This window comes from Canis lupus, chromosome 29 (genome assembly GCF_048164855.1).
Source record: "Canis lupus baileyi chromosome 29, mCanLup2.hap1, whole genome shotgun sequence".
Lineage (NCBI taxonomy): Eukaryota > Metazoa > Chordata > Mammalia > Carnivora > Canidae > Canis > Canis lupus.
The window spans coordinates 32,135,080-32,156,814 of NC_132866.1; the positions used below are offsets into that span (position 1 = coordinate 32,135,080).

Genomic DNA, 21,735 nt, shown 5'->3' on the forward strand with positions numbered 1-21,735 from the left:
TTTAAAATACTGAGGGAATTTATAATTTTTTGTTGGCTTCTCCCTCAAATATATATTTGGCCCTAAGAAAATATGGAGAAATAATTTTACATTGTCTAGCAGAATACTGTACATAAATAATTCATTATTTTTCAGAAATTATTATTCCTTAATTTCACTTTATTTAAATCATTAGTTCTCATTAAGTCATAGGGTCAACAATGGATATCAGCTTACTTTTTATTTTTATTTTTTTATAAAGAGGTTTATTTATTTATTCATGAGAGACACAGAAAGAGATGCAGAGACACAGGCAGAGGGAGAGGCAGGCTCCCTGCGGGGAGCCCGATGCAGGACTCAATCCCAGGATCCTGGGATCACGACCTGAACCAAAGGCAGACACTCAACCACTAAGCCACCCAGGTGCCCCTCAGCTTCCTTCTTAAAGATCATGTACTTATCTGAGGAAAATTACCTTTATAATAGGTTTTGTAGTTAAACAAGTTCTAATCATTGTAATAGAAATCATCATACCTAATTGTGTTAGACTAAAAGAGACTCATGAATAAAACAATCAGATGCAGTTCATTTTTTTTTCATTGGTTTCTGATTTGGACAAACATTTGTTTTTTTTGTTGTTTGTTTTTGTTTTTAATTTTTTTTTTAATTTATTTATGATAGTCAGAGAGAGAGAGAGAGAGAGAGAGGCAGAGACATAGGCAGAGGGAGAAGCAGGCTCCATGCACCGGGAGCCTGACGTGGGACTCCATCCCAGGTCTCCAGGATCGCGCCCTGGGCCAAAGGCAGGCGCCAAACCGCTGCGCCACCCAGGGATCCCCTGGACAAACATTTGTAAATCACATTTTGGAAGAGTTCTGAAACTTGAGTATGGACTATATTTTAGAAAGAAATATTATTAACAGAAAAGGTAGAGTTTCTTTTTTTTTTTTTTTAAGTTGGTTAGTAAACAGCCTGCCTGCACAATATGATTTCACATGGCTAAAAACATATATGGATGTCTGTGTGTATAAGTCAAGATATAAATGTTAATAGTGGCATTCTTAAAGGTGGAAATATGGTGTTTTTATTTCCCATTTTTACTTACCAGTAGTCTTAACTTTTACATTATGATTTGCTGCTTTTGTAATAAATTTTTTTTGTGTGTGATACACTTAAGGTCACTAGAAAAAAACCTAGAAATAACTAGATGTTACTTTAAAGATGAATTTATTCAATTTCACTTACAATAGCTTGAAAAAACATAAAATACTTTGGAACCAATTTAGCAAAAGGTCTGTTCACTATAAAACATTATAGAGAGGGGCACCTGGGTGGCCCAGTCGGTTAAGCAGCTGCCTTCAGCTCAGAGTCCTGTGATCAAGCTCCGCGTTGGGCTCCCTGTGTAATGGAGAGCCTGCTTCTCCCTCTGCTGCTCCCACTCCTTGTGCTTTCTTACTCTCTCTGTCAAATAAATACATAAAAATATTTAAAAAAACAACACACACATGGAGAGAAATTCCAGGAGACCTAAGAAATGAAGTGATATGCCATATTCATGGAGAAGACGCCTCACATTAAAATATCTGTTCCCAAATGGATCTATAAAATAAATGCAAACCACAGAAAATCCTAGCAGGCATTTTTGCGTAAATTGACAGCCTGCTTCTAAGATTTACATGAAAATGCAAAGGATTTAGACTAACTAAAACAACTTTGAAAAAGAAGAACAAAGTTGGAGGACTTACTCTATTTATTACAGAATATACTCTAAATCTCAGATAGAGTGGTACTGGTATAAGAATAGAAATAGGCAAAAAAAAAAAAAAAAAAAAAAAAAAAAAAGAATAGAAATAGGCCAGTGAGACAAAATAGAGTCCAATGATAGATCCACAAATAAATTCAGTGAGAAAAGGATTTAAAAAAACAAACAAACGACTGAATAAAACTAGAACTACTGGATGAACATTGGGGAAAAAAGGAATTGACTCCATACACAAAAAGTACTTATTCTTGCATCATAAACCTATATATGAAACCCAGAGTTATAAAGCTTTTAAAAGAAACACAGGAGAATGTCTTTGTAGATTTGAAGTAGGCAGATATTTCTTAAACAAAAATCATAAGCCATAAAACTAAAAAATTTGACGTATTCGTCTTATCAAAATTTAATATATCTTATCAAAATTTAATATTTATTATTAAATATTTAATTTAATATATCTGAGTGGCTCAGTGATTGAGCCATCTGCCTTCAGCTCAGGGTATGATCCCGGGGTCCTCGGATTGAGTCCCGCCTCAGACTCCATGCATGGAGCCTGCTTTCTCCATCTGCCTATGTCTCTGCCTCTCTCTCTGTATCTCTCTTGAATGAATAAATAAAATCTTAAAAAGAAACCTTACAAAGTGTTAAAACAAAATTATTGGTAGTAATTTCCAAAGTAAACATCATAAAATGTTATCATTTAAGTAGAAATAAGTCAACCATACAGAACAGAACTGGATCCACATTAAAAGAAATGTGCTGACTTGGCTGTGTGTCTTTTGTTTGTTTTGATAAAAGACATATGACCAGACTTTGAGGGTTGAGTTTTTTTTTTCCAGTATTCTTGCTACACATTCACTAGAATGAATTCTCTAATTTTGCTTATATATAACTTTTGAAAAGCAAATAGAAAACTTGGTACTTCAGAATTTATGTGTAACACATTTGTTCTTAAAAAAAAAAAAAAAAAAAGCCACTTTGTTCTTTGGGGCAGCTAGGTGGCTCAGTGGGTTAAATGTCTGCCTTCAGCTCAAATCATGATCCCAGGGTCCTGTCATTGAGCCCTGAGTCTGGCTCCCTGTTCAGCGGGGAGTCTACTTCTCCCCCTCCCTCTACCCCTCCCTGCTCTCTCTCTCTGTTTCTCTCTCTCAAATAAATAAAATCTTTAAAAACAACAACAACCTTGTTCTTGTGATACTAAAACACAAATTCTAGGGGCACCTGGGTGGCTCAGTGGTTGAGCATCTGCCCTCGGCTCAGGTTGTGATCCTGGGGTCCTGGGATCAAGTCCTGCATCAGGCTCCCCATAGGGAGTCTGCTTCTTCCTCTGCCTATGTCTCTGCCTCTCTCTGTGTCTCTCATGAATAAATAAATAAATCTTAAAAAAAAAAAATCTAAAATGGATCAATAACATTCAGTAGTATCCAGTGACCAGGCAAGTGCATTCAAGTTCCTTTTAATTACTGGATTGTCTACTGGACTGTATTTGTTCCAAACCTCCACACAATTATGGAGGCAATATTCTTAATACATGAAGAAAAAAAACATTTCACTTGAAATATTAGTTTATAAATATAGGAGGGATGCCTGGGTGGTTCAGCGGTTTCAGCGTCTGCCTTTGGCTCATGGCATGATCCCGGAGTCCTGGGATCAAATCCCACATTGGGCTCCCTGCATGGAACCTGCTTCTGCTGTGTCTCTGCCTCTCTCTTTCTCTCTCTCTCTCTCTCCCATGAATAAATAAACAAAATCTTTAAATTAATAAATAAAGGAAAGAAGGAGGGAGGGAGGCACAGCCTTTAGGGATTCTAATTATAGTGTTATGAGGAGAATAAAGGGTCAGTCTATAATTGCTGACTATTAAATAGCTATGGCATACTTTCTTCCTTGTGTCTTATTACCTCTTGCTACTTTGTATTAGTTCCTTTTCTCCAAAAATACCTCTACTCATTTGTCAAAGAAAAAAATCTTTATTGAGTGTCTACTTTGTGCCAAGTACTATGGCTGATGCTCTAGGTATGATGCATGGTAAACAAGTAGATATCATCCCTGCCTTACAGAAGGTGCAGGGTGGCAATACTGAAGTAAAATTTAGAAACACTGTTACAAAAAATTCATTAACAGATACTGATAACATAGGCCCAGGTGGGAGCTGTGAGGGCTGCAGAAAGTAGATAGAGTTAGGGATGCCACAGATAGGACTTGACTGCTAGGACATGGAAGTTGAGGAAGAATGAGCCAATGATAATGGATAGTTTTCAGTTTGGGCATATCATACCCTGTTGAAATAATTTTGCTTTTTGCAATTATTTTTCTGTTTTTCACCCTCCTTTTTTAACTTTAGTGGGTATGCCTGAGGTTTTCTAACCCTTTCTGTTTTGTTTTGTTATGTCTGTTGTAGAAAACTGCTTTCACCCTGCTTGAACCCACTTTGCCTGTAAAGTGCCTGGAAATATACATCTCCCAAATGGCCCTTAACCAATGCCTGAAAGATGCAGGCATAGAAAAACTCAGCCCCCTTGCTTTGGATTGGGATAATACAACTTGTTGGGACTGTGAAACCTACTTTATATTTCCGAGTTCCCCTGCAGATTGGACTAATGCTAGATAATGCTATAATTTATCAAATTAATTAATAGTTGTATAATTTATCAAAATAATATATATATATATGTTTTTAAGGTAAGGAAATGCCAGAAAAGAGGATCTCTTAACAAAAAAATAAAATGCTATATTCCCTCTTGCCTTGCTTCTAAGCAATATTGAATGATTATCTCTTGAATTATGAGTTGTAGGTAATTTATGGACTTCTATTTTGGTGAGTTTAGCTCTTTTTTTTCCTCCTCCCACTACACTCCCAATGTATGTTAAGTAAAAATATTTTATTAAATCAATATTGTGTTTCATTATTATGATTACCTAAATATGCTGAACCAAGTCATTAAATTTTTGTGAAATTTTTTACTTCTGAAATTAGTAATTATCCCGTTTCATTTCTTTAGTTTTCTTTGAGCTAAATGCTAAGATGTCTCACACTCTCTGATATCTTTGTAAAATTTCTCTCAATGCAGTTCAACTTACCATGTGATACTATCAGTTCTACTTTTCCTATATATTTTCTTCATGGCAACCTCCATTACCTGGTGTAGTATAAACTCCTTACTGCCCACCAGTTGTTATGGAACTTTCCTGTCACTCTAGGAATTCCTCTTGCGTCTCGTGTTAGATTCACTGTTTATTGGGCACTACTTTTTCCTTCTTGGTTTACTCTTTTGTTTTGATGGAGCTCAAAATCTAATAACTTCTTTGAAAAAAAGGCACATTTTCTTTAATTCACATGTCTAAGGATAGCTTTATTCAACTATCATCATCACTGTTATATCAATTATGATTGCTTATTTGATCAGGTATTCTAGATTGAATTCCAGATTGGAAATGATTTTCACTCATAATTTGAAGGCATTCTTTTATTGTCTTCTAGTTTTCAGTACCATTCAAAAGCTGTTTTAAGATCTTTGCTCCTAGTAGTCTGAAGCTTCTAAAATGTTACACCTTGGGTAGGTTTTTTTCTTCATTTTTTTTCCATTATGCCAAGCAATTTGGGGGATTATTTTTATACTGAAAGCTCTGAGAATTTTCAATTATTACTATTTGTTTAGTAATTAACCACATACACACACACACACACACAGTTTTCTCCCCTATTTTTGTAACTCCTGTTAATCTGTTAAAGGGTCACTAGATTGGTTTTCCAATCTTTTTCTGTTCTCTCATATTGTCTATTTCTTTACTTTTTTGTTCTTTCTAGGAGGAGAGTTCCCACCTTTCTTTTTTAACTTCCTTTTTTTTTTTTAAGATGTTATTTATTTATTCATGAGAGACACAGAGAGAGGCAGAGACATAGGCAGAGGGAGAAGCAGGCTCCCTGCAGGGAGCCTAATGTGGGTCTTGATCCCAGGAACCTAGGATCATGACCTGAGCCAAAGACAGATGCTCAACCACTAAGCCACCCAGGTACCCCTCTTTTTTAACTTCTTTACTGATTTTTTTCTATCACATTTTTAAAATCTAAGAGCTCTTATTTTGTTTCATTTCATAATAACCTTTTCTTATATAAATTTAATGATCTGGGGCACTGAGCTGGCTTAGTTGGAAGAGCTCATGACTCTTGGTTGTGAGTTCAAGCCCCACCTTGGTTATAGATTACTTAAATAAATAAAACTTTAAAAAAATAAAGATCAGGGATCCCTGGGTGGCGCAGCGGTTTGGCGCCTGCCTTTGGCCCAGGGCGCGATCCTGGAGACCCGGGATCGAATCCCACATCAGGCTCCCTGCATGGAGCCCGCTTCTCTCTCTGCCTGTGTCTCTGCCTCTCTCTCTCTCTCTCTCTCTCTCTCTCTCTCTCTGTGACTATCATGAATAAATAAATAAAATCTTTAAAAAAATAAAAAATAAAAATAAATAAAAAAAATAAAAAAATAAAGATCTTAACTTTTCATCTTTATTTTTCCTTGTCTGTTTCCTCTGAGTTTATTTATTTCTGCTCACTTGGTATACTTTTTCTCTTTAATGTGAGAACCTTCCCCCACACATCTGGCAACCTCTAGCTGTCTGTCCAACATAAGAGTAAGCTGTTAAGCTCATTGAAAGCTCTGTGATCATGAATGAAAGTTGCTGACTGGTGGCCTTCACAGTAGGGCAGTTAGGTGCAGCTGCTTTTGGGTTTTGGAACTGCCAGATGTCATCTTTTTGACTTGTTGCTGAAATGGATCATTTTCTCCAGAAAAAGACCCTCTTGATTCCTGACTGACAAGTATGGATATAAAACCATCTATCAGGGCAGCCCTGGTGGCTCAGCGGTTTAGCGCCACCTTCAGTCCAGGGCCTGATCCTGGAGACCCGGGATCAAGTTCCATGTCGGGCTCCCTGCATGGAGCCTGCTTCTCCCTCTGCCTGTGTCTCTGCCTGTCTCTCTCTCTCTCTCTCTCTCTCTCTTTCTCTCTCTCTCTCTCTGTGTCTCTATGAATAAATAAATAAAATCTTTAAAAAAAAAATCAGGGACACCTGGTGGCTCAGTCAGTTAAGTGTCTGCCTTCAGCTCAGGTCATGATCCCAAGGTCCTGGGATTGAGCCCCGAGTCGGGCTCCCTGCTCAGCAGGAGCCTGCTTCTCCCTCTCCCTCTTCCCTTTCTGCTTCTTGTGCATTCATGCTCTCTCTCAAATAAATAAATTATATATATATAGATATAGATATAGATATAGATATAGATTTTTTTTTTTTTAAAGCCCCATCTGTCAGCATTTTGGAGCTAGATGGGGGAAGGGATTTCATTATACTGAATAATTTTCCTAAGTTTAGCTCTATATGTTGCTCTGCTCTTCTTCATGCCCAATGTCCCTAAATCCAGAATTTCTCTTGTTTAAATTGTCCAATCTCTTGTTGAAGTGGGGAAGGGGTACTTGCCTGATCACACTGAGAGGGTATCACGTAGTAGCCACTTTCTGTCCCTACTTCATACCTGCCACCATGTTAAATCCTGGCCTCCCCATTTTCTTTGTCTGGTTAGTTTCAGCCAGTCTTCCGTGCCTAGCTAGAGTCAGGATTGCCTTTTCAGTTTTAACCTAAGCTGACTGTCCCAGAATGCATGTGGTTCTTTCAGTGCCTCAAAAGCTATATTATTTTTGTGCCAAGTATCTTAGGAACTTCACTGTTTTTGTTTTTAAGATTTTATTTATTCATGAGAGACACACAGAGAGAAGCACAGACCTAGGCAGAGGGTAAAGCAGACTGCCTGCAGGGAGCCTGATGTGGGACTCCCATCCTAGGACCCTGGGATCACAACCTGAGCCAAAGGCAGATGCTCAAGAACTGAGCTACCCAGATGTCCAGAAATTCACAGCTTTAAAAAAGGATTCCAGGGGCTCCAGGGTGGCTCAGTCAGTTAAGCATCTGCCAGCTCAGGCCATGATCTCAGGGCCCTGGGATTGAACCCCACGTCAGGCTCCCTACTCAGTGGGGAGTCTGCTTCTCCCTCTGCCCCTCCCCCTGCTTGTGTGCTCTCTCTCTCTCTCTCTCTCCCTCCCCCTCTCCCTCAAATAAATAAGTAAAATCTTAAAAAAAAAAAAATGTCTTAATATGACATGTAAGATTATCACAGCACTGGCTTCATACCCATCTTTTTTTAAGTACCTAGAAAGGTTATTCCTGGCAAAGTTGTGTTTCCAGAGCTTGGTATTTACTGTTGCCAAAGACCACAGGCAATATGTAGCATCAGGGTAAACAAAGGTAAGTGGAGAAAATACTCATTTCCTATTCAGCAAGATAGTTATTCACTGTCGAATTATAATCAGAAGTCTGGTGACCACAGAGCCAAAACAAAAAGAATTCATTTTAGATAAACTTGTTTTAGTTATCAGGCTACAACTGTATCTACCAAAAGTGATACATATTAGATCAAATACTTGAATCAGCTTGATAAGGTCCCTTCTTCCAGGAGCATCTGTTTCATTTGACTTGAATCATTGGGTGTTTGAGAGGATCCTTTCTAACCCCGAAATTCTGTGAAGCTGATGGGCTTTTTATCTACATAATGGAGTTCTTTGTTTTTCCATGAAGTTTCACATTTCTTTCTACAATTGAAGATGGAATAGAATTGCCACTATTATTTCCACATGTGTACTTCAGAGCCTGTAGTCTTTTGGGACTTGATAAGGCAAAGCTGCTAAGCATGTAACAGCATCAGTTCTACCATCTGGCCTCTCTGATATCAGCCAACTCCCCATTTGGGGGAAGCTAGAGTCAGTCTTTCGCCCTTTATGTAGGTGTAGCTATTCACAGTTCTAGTGTCATGGACTACTGCTAAGAAATTTGTTCCCTATATATCGTAGAATGAGAACTACATACAAAGGACCAATATGAGAAAAAGGCATAGCCTGCTTGGAACAATTTGGTTTGGGTCTTTCTCAGAGAAAGTAATAACAATTAAGTTAGACGGGATCCCTGGGTGGCGCAGCGGTTTGGCGCCTGCCTTTGGCCCAGGGCACGATCCTGGAGACCCGGGATCGAATCCCACATCAGGCTCCTGGTGCATGGAGCCTGCTTCTCCCTCTGCCTGTGTCTCTGCCTCTCTCTCTCTCTCTCTCTGTGACTATCATAAATAAATAAAAAATTAAAAAAAAAAAAACAATTAAGTTAGAGAGCTATGTAAAGTATTGACCTGTCATGGACTTTCTTCCCACAGGATTACCAACAAGTAACAGAAGTACCTTTGACAACTGTTGTGACCTTTGTGGACATTACCCAGAAGCCAGAGCCTCCAAGGGGCCAACCTAGAATAGACTGGAAACTGCCATTCGACTTCTTTTTCCCCTTCAAAGTGGCATTCAGCAGAGGAGTAGACTCTCAAAAAGGCTCAGCCTCTCCCGTCCTTATCCTGTGTCTCTTAGTGCTTGGAGTTCTCAAGCTAGATACCATGTGAAACAAGGAGAGTCAGTTTTTTAATTTTCCCTATGGGAAGTTCTAAGACAGCCTGCTTATCTTGGCTAAATGGGTCCGTACCTGCTTGTGACCAGAGGACAACATTTAAAATAACAGAGGACCTAACTGAAGGAATGTTTGTATATGAAAGAAGAGATTTTTGAAAAGCAATAAAAACATCATCTTTGTTAGGGCTCTCTGCTTAGGACTCTGCAGACCACCAAGTACACATTAGGTTCTCTACTTATCAAGCTAGGAAGAACCTAAAGAGCCCTTCCTCCAGCCCTTCAGGTTTTGTTATGCCTGACTAAAGTTTTGCAAAATCTTCATCCATCTGCTCATAGGCACACTTAGGCCCAGCATAAAAAGGAACATGCTCCCGCTATCCCCCAGATGAATTTGGGAATAGATGCCCTCTGGACTTAAGAGTAACTGTTAGGAACAGAAAACTGCTGGCTATAGATTCCATCTGGCCCCTCCCTACTCCCTTGGGCCACACTCTTTGCCTGGGCAGGAGTAAGGAAAACGGTTCTTTCAGGTCAGTTTCCAAAATGATTGAGGAATCCCAGCCTCCTTTTTTTGCTAGCAAATGATTGATCCTACTACCCATTTCTATATTTTTCCTTCCTTCCATTGTGGTGAGTAGAAATGAAACTGAGAGCTTTGTTGTGCTAATTCCAGCAGCACACAGAAGCTGACATGTGATTACCTCATGATTACTTATCTATGTGCATGAGGTTTAAAAAGAAGGAAAAAATGTCCATACATAGCACAATGGCATTCAGATCAAAGTCCTTAAGCTCTTTCCCTGGGATTAGAGCTAAATATAGCAGGATAGGTGAGATTGGGAAGGAGACTGGGAGGGTGGAGGTGATGCCAGGAGCCAGAGGGTTGGGAGCCTAAAGTGACTATAGTAGAAACACTGAATGGGCAAAATAGACTCTAAGATGGGGTCAATAACATGGGAGCTCATCATATAGGGACTTGAAAGCCAGGCAGAGAGAACTGAAAATAGTCTACTTTTTTTTTTTTTTTTTTTTTACAACATAGTAAAGATCTGAATCTAGAATTGCCTTTTAATAAAGCATATACTTAGTTATAATAAATCTTAAGTTACAGTGCTATTGTAAACACCATCTCTGATGGGTTTATCGTTTTTGCCCCATTCCAAAGTACTCTGAAAGTAACCTACTTCCCTGCAGGAAAGTGGCAAGTTTCTCATAGCAGTTATTACCAAACTAGGAGGAAGTGCTGCTGTAAGAGGGAAATTATGCACAGGGGGAGTTGGGACCTGGAATGCTGATGGCATGGTTCCCACTAGAGTCCATTATGTAGATGTTAATGTTAATCAGCAACCCTGCCTCCCAAGAGGCCTGTACCAAACCAGACCACAAAGCTACTAGAGTATTTAGGGTCTCCAGTTTGGGCTTCCTAAAGAGGAAAAAACTTCCGTGACAATTCATTCCATATTATGGAGTAGGGCACATCTAATTTACTCCTGACAGTCTACAAGTTCTCAGAATCTGGTCCCTCTATTTCTTTATTCACATGCTTATTTCCGTGCCCCTGTGCTATGAAACCATTCTATGCCTCTACCAAAAAAAAATTCTTATTTTTTAAAGATTTTATTTATTCATAGAGACACAAGAGAATGAGAGGCAGAGACACAGGCAGAGGGAGAAGCAGGCTCCATGCAGAGGGCCCAATGTGGGACTCGATCCAGGGTCTCCAGGATCACGCCCTGGGCTGCAGGCGGCGCTAAACCACTGCGCCACCGGGGCTGCCCTACCAAAAAAATTTAAATGTAACTCACATATCATAAAAGCCACCCTTTTAAAGTATACAATTCAGTGGTATTTCAGTATATTTCAGTTATGTAATCATCACTACTAATTCCAGAACATTTTCATCACATTAAAAAAGGGATCCCTGGGTGGCGCAGCAGTTTGGCGCCTGCCTTTGGCCCAGGGCGTGATCCTGGAGACCCGGGATTGAATCCCACGTCGGGCTTCTGGTCCATGGAGCCTGCTTCTCCCTCTGCCTGTGTCTCTGCCTCTCTCTCTATCTCTTGTGTGTGTGTGTGTGTGTGTGTGACTGTCATAAAAAAATAAAAAATTTAAAAATTTAAAAAAAAGCCCATACTGATTAGCAGTCCCTTCCCATTTCCCCTTTCCCCAGGTTCCTAGCAGTCACAAATCTATTTCCTCTATATATAGATTTGCCTATAAATGAAATCATACAATATGTGACCTTTTCTGTCTGGCTTCTTTCACTTAGCATATTTTCAAGGTTCCTGTTGTAGCATGAATGAATAATATTCCAGTGTATGAATATACCACATTTTATTCATCAGTTGATGGACACTTGGGCTGTTCCTACTTTTTGGAAGTTATGATTAATGTTGCTTTGAACATTCATGTACAAGCTTTTGTGTGGACTAAAGATTTTATTTATTTTGAGTATATACCTAGGAGTGGAATTTCTGGGTAATATGGTAACTCTGTGTTTAACTTGTTGAAAAATTGCCAAAGTGGAAATCCTACCAGCAGTGAATGAGTATTCCAATTTCTCCACATTTTGCCAAGACTTGTTATTCTCATTTCTTATTTTAGCCATCCGAGGGATATGCAATGGCATCACCTGTGCTCTACCATGCCTTTTTAAAGTGTAGTACATGGAGATCTTACACCAGAAATCAGCATCTTTGCTTTTCCAAGTGAAGAATACCTCAAGTGTTCTCTTCCTTTCTGCTAATTTAATTAGCTTGTAAACCTAGTTTCCAATTACTAGACTACTTAATGTACTTTAGATAAGATTTTATGGTTATCTCTAGTCACTGTCCTAGTAACAGACCTTCAAGACATTTTTATTTTATTTATTTATTTATTTATTTTAAAATTTTATTTATTTATTCACAATAGACAGAGAGAGAGGCAGAGACACAGGCAGAGGGAGAAGCAGGCTCCACGCAGGGAGCCCGATGCAGGACCCGGACCCAATCCCGATGCAGGACCCAATCCCGGGACTCCAGGATCGTGCCCCGGGCCAAAGGCAGGCTCCGAACCGCTGAGCCACCCAGGGATCCCCTTTCAAGACATTTTAAAACCATCTATAGAACAATGCAGTCTTAGTTCCCTTCATCTATACAGGCTATCAGCTATTTGACTTACTGCACAAAAGGTCTGTATTGTAACCATGCATTCAATTTAAGGAAAAAAGTTTTATTGTAAAGGGCTATGTACAATTTGGATAGTATGAAAGTGAAATACCAGGCAGACATTGTAGGTGTGGAGAAACTGGTACTCTCAAAAACTTTTTTGGGAATATAAACAGTAGAAACTTGGAGAGAAGGGCAGATAACTATTTGATAATATGTATCAAAAACCTTAAGACTGTTCATAAACTTTGATCTAACAATTCCACTTAGTGGACATTATTGAGGAAGGAAAAATATCCAACAGTATGATCTTTTTCTAAGTGAACAAAACAGACTACAAAATAGAGCATCTATACTGTGATCTCATTTTTTAAAAAACAAAAGCAATACATGTATACTTAGGCAAACAAAAAAAGTTTGGAAAGCTAGCATGTCAAAATTGAGATTTTTAAAAAATAGTAAGTGCTCCTGATTTTTATAATCAGAGAAAATAAAACTATATTTTGAAGAAAATATATGTTCTCCAAAAACTTATTTTGAAGACAATATATGCTCTCGTCTACATTGGGGTGCCTGGGTGGCTCAGTTACTTAAGTGTCTGCCTATAGCTCAGGTCATGATCCCAGGGTCCTGAAATTGACCCCTACATCATCATTCTCCCCCACCCTCTACCCCTCCCCCTTCTTGCGTGCGTGCGCTCTCTCTCTCAAATGAATAAATAAAATATTTTAGGGACGCCTGGGTGGCTCAGCAGTTGAGCTCCTGCCTTCGGCCCAGGGGGTGATCCTGGAATCCTGGGATCAAGTCCCACATTGGGCTCCCTGCATGGAGCCTGCTTCTCTCTCACAGCCTGCATGGAGCCTGTGTCTCTGCCTCTCTCTGTGTCTCTCATGAACAAATAAAATCTTTAAAATATATATAATTTTATATATATAATTTATAATTTTATATAATATATATTATATATGATTTATATAATTTTATAATTTAATTATAAAGTATATAAATTTAAATTATAATTTATAAATCTATAAATCTTTTAAAAAAGAATGTTCTATATTTATGAGTAACTTCCTTTTTCTACTGATATATTTAGCATTCTGGGCTTGTCTTTGGAATCGGGTTCTGAAATGCCAGTCACATCATATTTTCTGGGGTACTTCATAAAAATACTGGTTTCTGGGCCCTACCCCTAGATATTCTGAGTCACTGGTAGAAAAAGGAGGCTCTAAGAATCTGTTTAAAGGGCTTTCCTGGTACTTCCGATGTGCAACCTGGTTTGCAAAACTACAAAGTGATGTTGCATAGTGTGGCTGAAATGGATTTCATCTAAGGGTCTGTTCTATCATTGCCAACTTGTGTGATATGTCTACCAGCCTAACCTACTGCCTTTGCCCTGAGAATTCCCATCACTCAGAGTTCTGCCAAAGGTGGGCCCAGCCTCCAGGCTCATGATCCTGCATGATCCTGCATGATCCTGCATGATCCTGCCTCTCCTTCCCACCAGCCCAAAAATGGAGTCCTGGACCACATTAGGCCAGTAAGGTTTTCTCTCCCAGAACTTTAGGAGCCGGCACTAACTAAAGATATTTGAGGGCTGAGGAAGCCATTTTCTACCAAGTGCTCACTGATGAGAGCCTACCTTAAAAAGGGACCAAAAAAAAAAATATGCAGAGAGAAATGTAAATAAGACACCCAGGGAGGAAGGGTACTTTGGGTTCCTAACTTCCAGGGCCTTGTACCCGTCTCCCATGGGATTCAGTTTTACCTCTTGCTTTTGGAGACTGTATGTTACTCCTAGTAAATTGCCTTATTTGAATGTTTCTGTTGTCAGCAATTAAAGAACCTGACAGTAAGATAACTTAAACTAATACTCCTTAGCATGTAAAGAAGTCGTCTTCCAGAACATAAAGACTCCTAACTCTGGGAAACGAACTAGGGGTGGTGGAAGGGGAGTAGAGCGGGGGGTGGGGGTGAATGGGTGACGGGCACTGAGGGGGGCACTTGACGGGATGAGCACTGGGTGTTATTCTGTATGTTGGTAGATTGAACACCAATAAAAAATTTATTAAAAAAAAAGTTGTCTTCAATCATGCATTCTGAGAGTCCAATTCTAAATAGTCCACTTCCTATGTGGCTTTCTAGTCATGCTCAGCTCTATTCCCATTTGCTGAGACAAAAGTTAGATCCCTCCAATCCAAAAAAATCATTTTAGAAATCATATACAAGAAGGATACCATGGCTGAGTTATTTCCTCTGTTACTGCAGAGGCACAAACTAGTTTATATTTCCACATTTGGTTTTTCCCAATCCATAATCACATATCCCACTCCTTTCTCCTCACTGGTGGAGTAGAATATTAATAGTAAAATAGTAATAAAAATCAAGTAACAATGAGAACATAGGAAATGTTTGTACAGTGTTAAAGGACGTCTATATTTGTTCTCCTAAAAGCCCTATGGCATAGACAACAGTGTTATTTGAGAAATAATATTTCTCATTTGAGAAAACTAAACCCACATGAATTAAATTCATTCATTTATCAAATATTGACTGTCTATTATATGCCAGGAAGATATTTCTCTATGCTCAAGAGCTTATATTCTAGCAAGGAAGGCAGATAAGCAATTACTTAAGGTGATGTGAGGTTTAAGAGAAGAATTAGGGAAGGATTTCCCAAGTGGAAAATGCCTTCTTCTAATGGCTTTGGCTACCCCCATGGTTGCTTAATGTTCTAAGCTTACGGGGAGAATCTTAAAAGCTGAAGTACCAGATGAAACTTACTGGGAAAAAAAAAAAAAAAAAACTTACTGGAAAGCAGTTTCATTACTTTTGTATCCTCCAGCCTACTTCAAACCCAAAGAGCTGACAACTCAACCCATGTTCACTGTTCTCATCTTTCACCTCAAAGAACCCATCTGTTTCCTAACTTACTATACTGCAGCATCACCAGATTGGCAAGAATCCCTTCTCTTCTCTCACCACCACCCCCCACTTTAAAGTAGTAAGAACTGTCAGCTCTCCCCACTTTATGCTACCCATGCCCACTGCTGGAGCTTCCTTTCCAGTCATCATTTCTTACTTAGCCTCTGCACTAGGCTAACCAGCCTCCCAGCTTCTACCCCTCTTCAATGATTTTGGACACACAAGTCTCATCATTGTGCCATTCCAGTACTTTAAGATTCCAGATCTACACATGGCCAACAAGCACGTGAAAAAATGCTCCACATCACTTGCCGTCAGGGAAATACAAATCAAAACGACAATGAGATACCCCTTTACACCAGTGAGAAAGGCTAAAATTAAGAAGACAAGAAACAACACATGGCGAGGATGTGGAGAAAGGGAAACCCTCTTGCACTGTTGGTGGGAATGCAAGCTAGTACAGCCACTCTATAAAACAGTGTGGAGGTTCCTCAAGAAGTTAAAAATAGAGCTACCCTATGACCCAGCACTTGCACTACTGGGTATTTACCCAAATATACAGATGTAGTGAAACAGTGGGACTCCTGCATCCCAATGTTCATAGCAGCAATAGCCAAACTGGAAGGAGCCACAATATCCTTCGACAGATGAATGAATAAAGATGTATATACATACATCTATATATACAATGGAATATTACTCAGCCATCAGAAGAGACACATACCTAGGTGGAACTGGAGGGAATTATGCTAAGTGAAATAAGTCATTCAGAGAAAGCCAATTATCATATGGTTTCACTCATATGCGGATTATAATAGTGGAAGAGACCATAAGGGAAGGGGGGAATCTGAGTGGCAAAAAATTAGGAAGACAGGGCAGCCCCAGTGGCTCAGTGGTTTAGCGCCAACTTCAGCCCAGGGTGTGAACCTAGAAACCCAGGATCGAGTCCCAAGTCAGGCTCCCTGCATGGAACCTGCTTCTCCCTCTGCCTGTGTCTCTGCCTCTCTCTCTCTCTCTCTCTTTCTCTGTGTGTGTGTGTGTATGTCTCATAAATAAATAAATAAAATCTTTAAAAAAATTAGGAAGACAAACCAGGAGAGACTCCTAACTCTGGGAAACAAACAAAGGGTTGCAGAAGGGGAGGGGGAGGATGGGGTAACTGGGTGACTGGCATTAAGGAGGGCACACGATGAGATCAGCACTTGGTGTTATATGTTGGCAAATTGAGGTGTTTTTTTTTTTTTTTAAGATTTTATTTATTCGTGAGAGACACACAGAGGCAGAGACATAGGCAGAGGGAGAAGCAGCCTTTCTGCAGGGAGCCTGATGTCAGACTCTATCCCTAGACCCTGGGATCATGCCCTGAGCCAAAGGCAGATGCTCAGCCACTGAGCCACCCAGGCGTCCCGGCAAATTGAATTTAAATAAAAAAAATTTTTTAATGTGCAAGACAAAAAATAAGTAAAAGTATCTTTGAGGATGGTAAAATTCAAGCTCTTTAGCATGGCACAGAAATCGTCTTGCAAGATGCTCCTCCTCCACCTCCAAACACCTCTCCTGTCATGTCCCATATGCAGTCTCTTCTCTCTAAGACATCTCATGCCTCTGCTTACGGCATTCCTTCTTCCTCATAGGATCCTGCTTCCCATTTCTAGGTAAGTGACCTACTTTTTGTCCTTCAAAGCACAACTCAAATGTCTCTTGTCATTTTAAAGCTTTGCCTGAATCCCTGGGTACCCTTCTCTAGCGTCAGTCGCACTGTGTTGTAATCATTTACTCACACGAAGACGTGAGTTCATCTTAGGGGAGGGACCATGTCTTCCTCCACACCAAGGGAATGCCTGGCACATAAAGTGGGCAATGTTAATGAATGAGGAAATGAATAAGCAGGCCCAGCAATGTTCTCAAGAAGGGGAAGACCTTTTCCTTAGGGTCTCTGACCTCTGCAGTCAAGGGCTGTGCAGCTCCCGGCCTTACCTGCCCAGCCCTGCCTGCGCCTGTACAAAACATGCGCTCTGAGGAAAACCTAAGTAAGAAAGAGGGGGACTCTGAGTTCTAAATTCAAAGGTGGATCTGCACTCACCTTTGGAACAGTTCCCAATTGTCAGGGATTTAATGCAACTTTTTATTTTCTTTTTAATTCAACTATTTTTAAATGCAATACTTTCACCAATCGCCTTGCGGAGCAAGAGTTGGGCTAGGACCCTTGGGGAAACCTCCAGACGGCCAGGGGGGCAAATCGTTTTATTGCAGTGACAAAGTCTTCGCGTTTAAACAGAAGTTTGCCGAAAGTGTGGATTCTTTAAGTACAGGTATGTGCAAGTTGCTCCCACCTATTTCGGAGGCGCGCCTGGGCTACGACGCTCCACACCGACCGCCCTCGCGGCGTCCACCAGCAGCTCCGGGAGCCAGGCGGAGGCCCCGCCTCCCCGGGAAGCCCGCGCGGCCGGCCCCTGGCGCGGCGAGGACGTGCGCCGCGAGCTGCGAGCCCCGCCTCCCGGCGTCGGGCCCGGGCGGGCGGGGGGCGCCGCCACGTGGAGCGCAGCCCGGATTCTCCACGGCGCCTACGCTGTTGCCGCAGCGTGGCTCCGGCTCGGCCCTTCGCCCCACGTCAGCGGCGGAGGCCCCGCGGCCTGCGTTGACTCCGGCGCCGCTGACGTAACGTCATCTTGCGGGACGTGGACGGAAGAAAAAGGGGAGTAAGCCGGCGCCAGGCTCTGCGCGGCGTGGAGCGCGGACCAGGCGGCGGGGCCGGGCGGCGGCGTGCAGCAGGTACGTGGCGGCATGGCGCTGCGCCCGAGCCTCCGCGGGGGCTGAGGGGCGGCGGGGTGAGGCGGCTGAGGGGCGCCGGCCCGCGGCGGGGTGAGGCGGCTGAGGGGCGCCGGCCGGCCGCGGAGCCGGGCCTGCGAGGGGGTGTGGGCGAGGGCCGAGGGGGCTGAGGGGCGCTCGGCCGCGGCGGGTGAGGAGGCTGAGGGGCGCCGGCCGGCCGCGGAGCCGGGCCTGCGAGGGGGTGTGGGCGAGGGCCGAGGGGGCTGAGGGGCACTCGGCCGCGGCGGGTGAGGAGGCTGAGGGGCGCCGGCCCGCGGCGGGGTGAGGGGGCTGAGGGGCGCCGGCCGGCCGCGGAGCCGGGCCTGCGAGGGGGTGTGGGCGAGGGCCGAGGGGGCTGAGGGGCGCTCGGCCGCGGCGGGTGAGGAGGCTGAGGGGCGCCGGCCCGCGGCGGGGTGAGGGGGCTGAGGGGCGCCGGCCCCGCGGCAGCGGCCTGAGCGGCCCGGGCGGGGAGGCCTCGGGGCCGAGGGGCTTGGGGTACCTGACCTCGGCGGCCACCCTTGGTTTCTCCCACGTGGAGGAACCGGCCCCGGCGGAGGCCTGACGGCTCGGTGGATCCCTTCCCGGGAGTCCGCGTCAGCAGCTTCAGCGCACCTGCGTCGCCGCCGCGGTTTGTAACCGGCCTCACGCCCGACGCGCAGCGGCCTGTGTGCGGTCTCTGCGGCCCGCGCGGGCTTTCGTGACCCGCTCTTTCAAAAGCAGGCCCCAGGGCTGCCCAGGTGGCTCAGGTTCTTGACGGCAGGGTCACCCCAGGCAGGCTCCCTGCTCGCTCTCTGCCCCTCTCCTCCACTTGTGCGCTCTCGCTCTCACTCTCTCAAATAAATAAAATCTGTAAGAAAAAGGGGGGAAAAAAATAAAGCAAAAACCGAGCCCCCAGCAGCGGGGTAGTTGGCTCACAGTCACCCTTTGCAATGTGGCACGCCAGGGCTCACCCAGACTCCCCCACCCCCATCATTATTCTGCTCTGAGGCCGCCGGATTTATCACCCCATCTTTCTCTTTTGAGAGGCGAACCATAGACCAAGCCTGTGGGTCCTGGGTGAGGTTTGTTGGGACTAAAGTTAGTTCTTTGTCCAAATCAGTAAGATAAAGGCATTCTGTTTAAAACGAGTAAAAGAAGTACTTGGGAAACTGCCTGAGTCAAAACATGGAAACTTTTTTCAACTGATGACATCCAGTCTAGACACACACATAGCCTTTGCTCCCAAGAATCAGCCGTCTGCGTTTTGAGAGCATAATAAACTCTGGCAGGAGAACCATTCGTTGCAGTCAGAGGTTGTATAGTGCAGGGGAGAGGCCAGGAAGGCTTAGTTTCTAGGTCAGTCTTGAACCTAACAAGCTAGTGACCTTGAGCATTCAGAGCTGTCAGTTACTCTTAGGTAAGAGAGATGAAAACAAGTATAATTTGTAATTATATACATTTGAGAATATATTGAATTCTGTGCCTGTGACACATCCTAAAGGAAATAAAGAGAAAGTTGTAGACATTAGTGCCTAAAAGAAGGAGCACAGCTGACATTTGTTGAGCATTTGTTATACCCAAGCATTCCATGCATTGTCTCATTTAATTCTCAAAATAATCTCATGAGGCCGTTACTGTTATTATCCCTCATTTACAAAAGAGGAAACTGAGGCTTAGAAAGATTGAGTAACTTTCCAAAAGGCACACAGCTAGCAGGTGCAGAGCTGGAACCCAAATCTGCCCAGCTCCACAATCCAGGTTCCTTGTCCCATTTACCATGCTGTCAGTGGGAAGTTTATAATCCAGGTGGAAAAAGTGACAGTAACCCATGAACCAGTTAAAAGCTAACCTGTAGGATTAAATCCAATTCTGAATGCTAGAGCTGCTGAGAAAGTTTTCTTGAAGGAGACAGAACTAGAGTTTTAGTGTTACAATCTGATTATTTTACCCTTTTGGTGTTCCTTTTGGAGAATTGATATGTAAATATTTGCTGTAGTAATATACTGAAGGAACATATATAAGTAGCACACAAAGAGGAGGACCTATGCCCTCCTTAAATGTCGTGCAGATAATTTTTTCTTGGGGTCTTAATGGCTGTCACAAACTGAAGTCAACAAGGTCAGCACTTAACACTTTCTGTTGCCTATGGGATGACATGTCTTTTACAACAGATGTATCCTGCCAATCTCTTCTCTCCCCTTTCTATGCCTTAGTGCAGTATAAATTGAAGAGCAATACATGCCACTCCTTGTTTTTCTTCACTATGGGGCTAACTGCTAGTCTCTTGAGATGTTTAAGAGGATTGAAATATGTTTACCAATCCATAGAGCAAAAGTTAAAAAGAAGCTTGTAAGCAAAGAGGGTGCAGTATTTTTCTTGTGAAAACAGCAATGTCTCTGTGGCATGAGAACTGCAATAATAAATAGCTTATTCTCTTGTGCATATATAGGAGGGAGCCCCCTTCTTTTTTGTGAAATAAAGTATTCTTTATCTAGAGCCTCAAGTTTAAGCCAGAAAATGCCTGTAACCTCCATATTCCCAATGCAGGTTTCTAGCCGTGCACATCCTCTATTACGAGGATGTACCCATAGTCATTTAAGATCCAGCCATTTGCAGGCATTGCACTCCCTCCCAGGAATGCAAGAGTGTGCTTTAGAATCCTGTGGGCAGGAGCAGCCGGGGTGGCTCAGCGGTTTAAGCAATGCCTTCAGCCCAGGGCCTGATCCTGGAGTCCCACATCAGGCTCCCTGTATGGAGCCTGCTTCTCCCTCTGCCTGTCTCTCTCTCTCTCTCTCATGAATGAATGAATGAATGAATGAATAAATAAATAAATAAATAAATAAATAAATAAATAAATAAATCTTAAAAAAAAAAAAAGATTCCTGTGGGCAGCAGGAAGAAAGATGACAGTAACCTGTGGCCTTTCATTTCCATCCTCTTCTTGTGTCAGCAAGAGTGAAACAGATATTTCTTTTTTTTTTTTTTTTCCAGATATTTCAAATATATGGTTTCAAAATAAATAAAACAAAAAATAAAATGAAAATAAATATATGGTTTCAGAGTTCTTTGGGGAGGTCATAGCAGGAAGGTGGAGATGGCCGCTTATTGGATATTGGATGTGTTTTTTGTTTGAGACTCTCTAATGGCGTAGGAATTGTAGTAAAGATTTAGTATCAATACAGAAACATTGTACCTTAGCTTTTTTTGTCACTCAGAATATTTATAATCCTTAATTGTCATTTGCTTGCATGAAAACTAAGGAGGTCCTAGGAAAGGAAGGATAGAGTTGGAACCTGGGAAGGAGCCATTTCTTTCTTTTTTTTTTTTTTTAAGATTTTTTTATTAATTTATTTATGAGCGACAGAGGGAGGGGGGGTGCAGAGACACAGGCAGAGGGAGAAGCAGGCTCCATGCAGGGAGCCTGACGTGGGACTTGATCCTGAGTCTCCAGGATCACACCCTGGGCTGCAGGCGGCGCTAAAACGCTGCGCCACCCGGGCTGCCCTGAAGGAGCCATTTCTTGTCTCTCTTTCCTATTTACGGAGCAGGTGAGAATGTCCCTATACAAAGGAGTTTGGAGCAGAAGCCTCCCATTTTTACTCTGAGAGTATGAGGAAGTGGGAGAAAAACAAAGTTAATTGCCTATTAT

General features: G+C 42.2%; 2 protein-coding genes across 7 annotated transcripts in view; both read left to right on the top strand.

Moving 5' to 3' along the window:
- Positions 1 to 12,887, top strand: part of TCTN3 (tectonic family member 3) — a 29,101-nt gene extending 16,214 nt beyond the window's left edge. For 2 of the 3 annotated variants that reach the window (XM_072805940.1, XM_072805942.1), the window contains one exon: positions 8,982 to 12,887. In XM_072805940.1, coding sequence (XP_072662041.1) covers positions 8,982 to 9,218 — 237 coding nt within the window. In that variant the 3' untranslated portion in view covers positions 9,219 to 12,887. Of the gene's footprint in view, positions 1 to 4,142; positions 4,636 to 8,981 lie in introns of those variants that run through there. The other variant, XM_072805941.1, reaches the window with a different exon arrangement.
- A 4,955-nt stretch (positions 12,888 to 17,842) lies between these two features.
- ALDH18A1 (aldehyde dehydrogenase 18 family member A1) overlaps positions 17,843 to 21,735 on the top strand; it is a 46,696-nt gene continuing 42,803 nt past the window's right edge. For 2 of the 4 annotated variants that reach the window (XM_072805936.1, XM_072805938.1), the window contains exon 1: positions 17,845 to 18,071. The gene's annotated coding sequence lies outside the window, so the exon portion shown is untranslated. Of the gene's footprint in view, positions 18,072 to 21,735 lie in introns of all 4 variants that reach the window. The other 2 variants (XM_072805937.1, XM_072805935.1) reach the window with 2 other exon arrangements.